The sequence below is a fragment of the Podarcis pityusensis genome (genome assembly GCF_964106645.2).
Source record: "Podarcis pityusensis genome assembly, chromosome: 9".
In the NCBI taxonomy this organism is placed as follows: Eukaryota; Metazoa; Chordata; class Lepidosauria; order Squamata; family Lacertidae; genus Podarcis; species Podarcis pityusensis.
Window position 1 is genome coordinate 52842815 of NC_138034.1, and position 9255 is coordinate 52852069.

At 42.6% G+C, this 9255-nt stretch overlaps 1 protein-coding gene across 1 annotated transcript in view; it reads right to left on the reverse strand.

Moving 5' to 3' along the window:
- The window catches only part of ENPEP (glutamyl aminopeptidase), a 54963-nt gene that overhangs the window by 7145 nt on the left and 38563 nt on the right, over window positions 1-9255 (reverse strand). Inside the window, exons 11-15 of the mRNA XM_081022224.1 lie at window positions 7845-7899; window positions 7405-7596; window positions 7018-7073; window positions 4036-4186; window positions 563-636 (exon numbers count right to left, since the gene is read on the reverse strand). Of these exons, the coding sequence (XP_080878350.1) occupies window positions 563-636; window positions 4036-4186; window positions 7018-7073; window positions 7405-7596; window positions 7845-7899 (528 nt within the window). The remainder of the gene's footprint in view (window positions 1-562; window positions 637-4035; window positions 4187-7017; window positions 7074-7404; window positions 7597-7844; window positions 7900-9255) is intronic.

Here is a 9255-nt window from a genome sequence, read left to right on the forward strand (position 1 = left end):
GGTTTCTCAAACAGCTGCTCTGTATACCACATATATGAAAGTGAAGGGACTTGGAAAAACAGGCATCTGTTACTAAAGGGGGAAGGGGATATAAAAAACTCTCAATGGGCATGCCAAAGCTTTCATGTGTACTTAAAATACCTATTTGTATCCTGGCTTTTTTGCCTATATATGCATTCTATACCGTGATTACACTATACAAGATGAAATTCCTAGAATTCTACATACCCTTTTGGGAACATACAAGTGGCCTCCTGAAAAGGAGCATCAGAAAGTTGGAAGATTTTAGCATTTGTTAAAGAGTTTTAGTATTAAAGAGATGATCATTTGCTTAGCACTGACTGCCTGTGTAATGCAAATGAGTTTGGCTGCTTCCAGTTGTGCAGTCAGAATGTTCACATCCAATTACTATGCACAGGGCTCCCAAAATTTATCTGCAACTTCTGTTCTTCAAACAGAGAAGGGACCAATGAACTTGAGAGAAATGGGAGACATAAGGCACACTTGAAATACAGAAATACAAAGGAATTCTCAAAGAACAAGCCTGAAACAAATGATTTACCTATTGATGTGGACTCCATCGTTACCCCATCCCAGTTGATTTGCGATGGGTCTAACCAGCTCACGAAAATATGCCTGGAAAACAGACATAGCAGCAATGACCACTGGACGCTTCAGGCAACAACATTTTCATGGATTCACTACTATTTGTTTTAAACATTTGAAGAACAAAGAAGCGAAATTATAATAATAATAATAATAATAATAATAATAATAATAATAATTTATTTATACCCCGCCCATCTGGCTGAGTTTCCCCAGCCACTCTGGGTGGCTTCCAATCAAGTGTTAAAAACAATACAGCATTAAATATTAAAAACTTCCCTGAACAGGGCTGCCTTCAGATGTCTTTTAAAGATAAGATAGCTGCTTATTTCCTTCGCATATGAAGGGATGGTGTTCCACAGGGCGGGTGCCACTACCGAGAAGGCCCTCTCTCTGGTTCCCTGTAACCTCACTTCTCGCAATGAGGGAACCACCAGAAGGCCCTCGGTGCTGGATCTCAGTGTCCGGGCTGAATGATGGGGGTGGAGACGCTCCTTCAGGTATACAGGACCGAGGCCATTTAGGGCTTTAAAGGTCAGCACCAACACTTTGAATTATGCTCGGAAACGTACTGGAAGCCAATGCAGATCTCTCAGGACTGGTGTTATGTGGTCCCGGCGGCCACTCCCAGTCACCAGCCTAGCTTCTGCATTCTGGATTAATTGCAGTTTCCGGGTCACCTTCAAAGGTAGCCCCAGAGCGCATTGCAGTAGTCCAAGCGGGAGATAACTAGAGCATGCACCACTCTGGCAAGACAGTCCGCAGGCAGGTAGGGACTCAGCCTGCGTACCAGATGGAGCTGGTAGACAACCACCCTGGACACAGAATTAACCTGCGCCTCCATGGACAGCTGTGACTCCAAAATGACTCCCAGGCTGCGCACCTTCAGGGGCACAGTTACCCCATTCAGGACCAGGGAGTCCCCCACACCCATCCGCCCCCTGTTCTCCCAAAACAGTACTTCAGTCTTGTCAGGATTCAACCTCAATCTGTTAGCCGCCATCCATCCTCCAACCATGAACATGTTCTCAGATAAATTGCTTGGGAACAAGCCAGGCACGCCACATAGCATTTGCAAGGCCCTGGTTGTAGTTTGTGGAGCTCTATCCCCAGGTAAACTCACTGAAATGGGTGGGACTGAGTGGGAACAGACTACAATTCTATGATTCAGCATCTTGAATCCCTGGTCTCTCCACTATAATTTGAAAAAACCAAAAGCAATACTTATTACGGAGAGTAATGTAATAATGAAAAGAGAATTGATGTAAGGTGTTACTTTTTTGTGGACTAATTGGTGAGCACAACTTAAAGCCTTTGCATTCAATAGATCCTTGTTAGCGGGTGGAATTTCACTCAGATGGGTGTGGGCGAGGCTATAGCACAATGAGCAAGCTATTCCTCATCCCACTGTCATTGTGTCTGGCCAAACAGTCTCCCCACCGCATGCATTCCAGCTTCACCCATTGTTATCACAAAAGTCTGCATTCTGTTGTGTCAACAGAACCTGTTCCAGAGAAGTATTGCCTGTGTCGTCCTATCCTTGAGGACTGCTGGTAAGGATTCTCTCTTACATCACTGCTCATTAAGAAACATTCAAATGATTTGATAGGCTCTGCATTTATCAGAGTGGCCCCATCTGCCAGTTATGACAGATGGAAAAATACAGGACCACAGAACTAAATCCCCTTGCACTGGCAGTGCAAAACATTATGCTGGCATGTGCATTTAAGCCAGCGCAAAAGTACTGTTGCGCCAGAAGACTGCTGGGTCAGCGCAACCCCTATGCCAGCAGATCACTGCCAGCACAAGGAGAGCAGGTGGGTAGAGATCAGTAGTGGATGGCGTTGTAGGATGGCGGTGCTCAACTGAGCTCCAAAATGCTGAGATGATGCTGCTTACTGGGAGAGAGATGGAGATAGGCATGGCAGCAGGGTGATCTGCCTGATGCCATCTGGCATTCCTGCCAGTGTATCAGCACATGCTAAACTCTCTGCTGGCTTGCCCTTCCCTCTCTACTTCCCACTAAGCAGCAGTATCTCAGCTGTCAGGAGGTCAGGTGAGCACCACAATGTCATCAACTACTGGTAGAAATGGAGAAGTTATAGAAAAGGAGCTTAGCCAGAATCACATACTGGCTCAGAGGTCTGTCCTATCTGAAGGCTCCTGTTTCTGTGCTTCTCAACATTTTAGTCTGTTTTTGTTTTGATGTTGGCTTTTGTCAAATCGCTTTTTGCTTTTCATGAATTATGCCACTTTGAGGGTCCTTTTTTGGATGGAAGAGTGGCTTATACATAAATCAAGACTGCAACAGAAATAAAAATACACAAATAACATTGTGCCCGCAGATGGGAGCACCCTGTTTACAGTTGCTCTTGAAATCCTGCCCAAATAATGTTGCCAATGCACTTTTCCACTGAACCCTGACAACCATAGTTCCTTGAGGATATTGGGATTACTCAGCACTAGTACCAAGCCACAGTTCCAAGAATCTTCTGGTGGAAACCATGATTGTTAAACCTATGTAAATCCACAATTATTTTATAGTGTAAATAGGCCCAATGTATTCCCCAAATCATATATGCTAATGTTGAACTCCAAATGCTGATCTACACAGGCTTGGGAAAACACCACCAATGTTTTCAGAGGGATAAGGGGGGAAATCACATACCGATGAGGCCTGAGCACACTGAATGTCTGTTGTGGAAAAGAATGGAAAACCAGGGGGGTGGGATGTAGATGGGATGTAGAGGACCCCATGGCTGGCTGGCTGACATGGGCCTTTTCTGCAGTAGCTTCCCATTTGTGGAATGCTCTCCCCAGAAAGGCTTGCCTGGCGCCTTCATTGCATCTCTATAGGCACCAGGCAAAAACATTCCTTTTCTCCCAGGCCTTTAGCTAATTAAACAATCTATGGCCTTTTAAATTTTGTGGGGATTCTTTTTTCTTTCATACTATGTTATGTATTTTTGTGTTTTTATGTTGTAAACTGCCCCATGATCCTCAGATGAAGAGTGGTATAGAAAACAGACAAACCAACAAACCACCTCTGACCATTAACAGTTCACATTGCAACATTCTGTTGCAGGTCTAGAAGATTCGGAAATGTATTAATACTTACCAGGGTCCGCCTTGGAAGATCATTAAATCTACAACCTTCAAGGGCAACCTTGACATTTGCTTAATTATACATAGAAAGCAGCTACATATTTTGTTTGTCCTTAAATAATTACAGGCATCCTGGGAGGCACATGGAGGAAAGACTTTTCTCTTTGCTCCCCTGGCTCCTAAGAACCAAAATGGAGAACTCCTCCACTTGTAGCTAGGAGGAGAAAATGAAAGCCAGGGTTACAGCCTTCTTTTCTTTTAAAAAAATAAATAATATGTAGTATTATTGTTGGCATATAGTTCTTTACGTCATTAGAACCTTACCTGAAATTTGGGATAGAGTGTATTATCATCTGCAAGCATGTCTCTAAGATAGGATACAGCTACTACGGCTCTTTGCCATGGTATATATTCTTCCTCATTTTTTAGGTAACGTGTTAAGTTCAAGGCATAACTGTAATTCAGAAGTCCAGCCCTGAGAAATGAATAAAAAATGAGAAGTTTCAACAACTGCTTTATTGTATAACTGTCTAGATAAGCATCTGATTTAGTACTGCTTATAGTTGCAACTGTATTCCTCTCCTCCAACAGGTGGCACCAGAGGGGGGCAGTGCCAACCCTCCCATTGCTGAACTCCTTTGATTAACATATATTGTTATTTTTCTTAACATGTGGGACACAACTTGCCCACCTAGAAATATACTTTGTCCCTTCTGGGCCTACCCCCCATATATATATATATATATATATATATATATATATATATATATATTCTGGTGCCATCACTGCCCCTTTCCCCTAAGTATTTACATGCTAACCTTAGCACCATTCTGAACAGAAGTGTTTAGAATCAAGCAAAGGTACTAATTTGCCACAGGCTGTCACAGTCTTTGAGCAACTCATTTGTGCATGGAAAAAGCAGGGTATGCATTTTAAAAGCAATTAATGATGAACAATATGTGAAAGTGACTTGAAAAGCTTGTGAGGTGGGGGTGGGAAAGGCCTTTAAACAAATTCTGGGGATCTCCAAATTCCTGTGCTTTACAGGGTTAAACTGCATAGCGACAAGGATAGATGAATTCTTACTCCCAGTGAAACTCTGCCTATGTCAACTGCAGAGGAAATTTAAGGCATGTATATTTTAGGCAATGTATCAAAATCTTTCAGTCTCCCAAATACCACAAAGAGGAAGTAAGGCAGACTTTAACTGTCTTAATTCCTCATTCATATGGCATTTTCAGCTTGGAAATTTTCAGGCACTCATGAGAATTCAGTTTATGTTGACTGGCTTTAAGATTAAATTGAGGCACATCAAAAACAAGCAACAGATCAGCACTGTGTCTGTTGGGGAACTTGTAATAACACAGCGATTGCCCTCAAAGCCTGCTCTGGAGGCATGCCCAGTTTCATGACAGAGCAGACCAGCATATTTTTGGGAGGTGGGAGGAGGAAGAGAAATCTATCCTGCATGTAGTATGGGGGAGTAAGTAGGACTCCTATTCTGCATCTCCCATCCCTCCCTGAATGAGAAAAGTCAGACGTTACTACAGCAATAATTCATGGAGGTTTGCATCAATGTAATTTCAGAACGTTTTGTCCTTTAGATGTCACAACAGTAATGCTTGGTGATTAGTTCATCTTCTCCTGCAATAGCGCTAGATGCTTAAAAGGCTCACTTGTGTGCAGGATTTGGAATGCTGTCAACAAGGATGCAAAAAGGAACCAGGAAAGACATCAAGACCTCTGCTGCCTGTGAGACAGATATCCCTGAACAGCATCAATTGTGTTTTGTCCCATACCAAAAATTACTTGTGGAAGGGAGTTGGGATGGCAATAAAAGTTATCAGCATTTTAGTGTGAATTTCTCCTAATAAACACATGTGTAATATACAGTTTTGACTGATGTACAAGTTGTTTGCAAGTTGTTTTATGCACACTTTCCCCTAATACATGCATTTTTGCAAACATTGGTTAGAGAACTGTATCGCAAAATTTGGATAATCGTGAATTCTGAAGGATAGCAGTGTTTTGGTTTGTGCCTGAGAATCTGTCTCTGGGGAATGCTGTTTCTCTCTTTTTTGGGCTGGGGATGGACAGCCATCTGAGTAGCTCCAAGCAACTTAGGAACCAGACTTTGATTCTGCCTTCATTTTGTTATTCCAGATCCATGCCTAACGGATTTAGCAACGAGTTTCAAGTTGCCTTTATGTTCTCTTGACTTTCTACAAGATTTCTATGAAGAGTCTCCCCAGTTGTCTGCATTTATCCTTTCTGTACACAGTTTCTTAGTTCTACTCTCACAAGAGCTCTTCAGCTTCATTCCATAGCAAAAGCAATTGCCAGTACTGGGTCATAATAGACAGGAAGCTCCTCAAACTTTCATCACAGTGGCGTGCAATTTGATCCTGGGGTACTTCTGGATGGAAGCCCCCGCCCCACCCTGCAAGTGTCAGGAGTATTGATTCAATGTGTCTGATATTCACAAGCAAGATAGGAATTGAGATTATCCCTCTTAGATGGGAATCTAGCAAACCAGGGCAGGTGCTACGATTCAAGAGTCTCGTGCAAACATGTTACTTTGTGCAGTTGTCAGGCTCAGGGCTGCAGCTCTAAATCAATTATAAGTTAACCTCCTGCCTAGATCCAGTTATATAATAAAACATGAGGAAAGAAGGCACTTGCCAGAGTTCTAAGAAACCATTATGGCTCTGTGGAGACAATATATCTGCTGCTATTGAAGCTGTGAAGGATCAGTCATCAGTGGTACCCTCCATATGCTGTCAGACTCCAACTCTAACCAGTGGTCAGTTACTCCTGGCTTTGATTGTGAAATGTAAGAATGCCATGATTCTGGATCAGGGAAGAAAAACCCTATGGTGCTACAGATGTTGCCTCTGATCACTGGCCACTTGACTGAGGCTGCTGGAAGCTGAAGTCCAACATCTGGAGGGCCACAGGTTCATCTCTCTTGTCCTAGATGCTACTTTGGGGCTAAGTCACTCCCTTACTAGAACAGGTAAGCATTCAATCACATGAAAGGGGTCCCTCAGCCATGTTGCCTGCTCCCATGCATATCTATTCTGAAGTGAGTTCCACTGAAACATGGGTTTTGCTCCTAAGGAAGTAAGCCTAGGATTGCAGCCTTAAGACAGGGAGGACAAAGGTTACTGCAACAATATACTTATAAAATACAATTTCTATTTTTTCTTCAGTTAAATATAATGACGGCTAACCAAATTTCAGTGTTGTGTGGTACAAATAATAAGATGACATGTCTACTTGAGTTCCTTTGATTATGACGCTTACCTGGCCAATGAAAACGCATCCTCCAAAAAGCCAGCACGATCCGCCAGACTAAATTGCTTATGGGAGAAAAAGGAAAGAAGCAGGTGAGTTCTTGGTGGCAAAACCAAAGGATGAAATAAAATCATAGCTGTTCAACACCACACTCTTCTGACCATCCCATCATTCCCTCTCCTCCCTCTGTGTGCTATTCTGGGTTTTCCCCCAATGCCCCAGAGTGGATTGGGGGGAAGTGCAGGGGGCACCCAACAGCACACAGCGAGAGGGAAGAAAGCATGATTGCAGCAGTGGAAGCTGTTGTGCTTGTTGCTACTAGGGCACTGCATTAGTTCAATCTGGCCCTGAGTGAACATCTATACATCCCATAAAGCAACTGTTCAGCAGACTGACCTTGTGGTTGGCCACCATAATCCTGGCTAAGTCATCCCAGGCTTGTGTTTCATAGTTGACCCGATAGAACCCAACATGATCCTGGTTCACTTTCAAGAAAGAATTGGGATCAGGATTGTTGGGTCGCGTAATAGTAATTCCTGTGGTGGTTAAAAACAAACAAACAGTGGTGAAGGACTTCTGAACATGTGACTAGATGATATATCAAGTCTCCAAATTATGTTAGTTTCAAACTGGAACAAGGAAGAACCAAAATTATATGTGATGGTCAAATTAGATGGGTCATCCAAAACATTTTTGCCTTTCTGTGCCTTTTTTTAAAAAAAAAATGCAGATGTTTATTATTAATGTTGGATGCAACCTTGGCATCATCAGCACCATGCTCTAACCAACTGAGCTATCCAGGTTCAATGTGGTGTGAGCAGTGTTAGACTATGCACCCTCAAAATCTGCTTCACAGGGTCTCGCAACTCTTTGATCCTGATTTTGAGGATGCTTTAGAGGGAGGGGACAGGGGAATAAAGTTTTATTGTGTGCATCAAAGTCTGTTGGATGAACTTACATACTCCTCCTTTCAGGTGACTCTCACAATGCTTCTTACATATAAATATTAAAACAACAAACATTAATGAAACCTATATAATCAAACAGCCAAGGCTAGCTATGAGTGGTGGTCGTGGAGAGTACTTGAAAACTAGATCTGTTGGCAGGACAAAGATGGAGCTAGAGCCAGTTAAAGGAGGAACATCTTGGCTGGACATTCAAGAGTTGGGTCGTTGGGCATGTTCTGCATTCTCCCACAGGAGAAAGCAGTCCTCTGATAACCTCTGATAAAGGCCAGGTGTGTGGTGCCGACCCTCCTCCCTGACCACTCCTGCTGCCAACATACATTTCAACCAGTCAGTTCCAGTCAATAGTCTGGCTGCCATGTTATGAACCCACCAAAGTTCCCAGGGCAGCTGCACACGCAACGCAACATATGGTAGTAATCAAGTCTGGATGTTTATCAGCAGAATTAGATATCAGTGGCAAGGCTACCTCTCTCCTTAACTTCCCCCAACATTCTTCCTGTTCTAGTACCTCCTGAAGACAATGCAAATCCAACAGTTACACACTGTGTTCAGAAGGAATTTGAGCCAATTTAATTAAAATTCACTTTGGAAGGTTCTTTAGCTATGTAACCTTCGCCGTCCCAACTTAGAAAGCATTTCAGTGTGATAACAGGACTTTAAAAAGAAAAGGAAAAGAAGAAGCTGAAATGAACTTTACTGATTTAATGAAATGTAGTTTAATTGGCAATTTTCACATGCAGACAGGACGTTAATTGGAAATATTTATCACCCCGTGATAAATGGGGCAGTGTTTTGTTTTGGTTTTTTGTTAACATTTATTATTGGTTTTAGGGGCCACATGATTCTATTTACTTGGAAGCCAGCTACACTGAGTTAAATAGGGATATATCTGACTATTGAGTAGTCTACAGAGATCACTGGACTTTGGATTTTAGCTGTTTACAAATCAGATTTCTCCCCTGTCTTTTGTCATAGACTTGATTGCAACACTCAGTTATCACTCTTCTGTTGCCACATACTCAGCCACCAAGTCAAAAGCACTTCAGTCTTATGACAATGCCCTTATTATGGTGGCATGCAATGCTCCTGTGTGAGTGAACTGCTGCCAAATAATGATCTGATTGCTCCATTATAAATCTAGAACACATCTTATGTTCAGCAGTGCAGAACTTTCAGTCAGCTTCCTTGCAAAGTTTTTCAGAAGTACCTTCTGTATTTGGGCCTCATGATGAAACATTCAAACAATTTCTTGGCTGTGGTTTAACCCCAAATTTGGCGC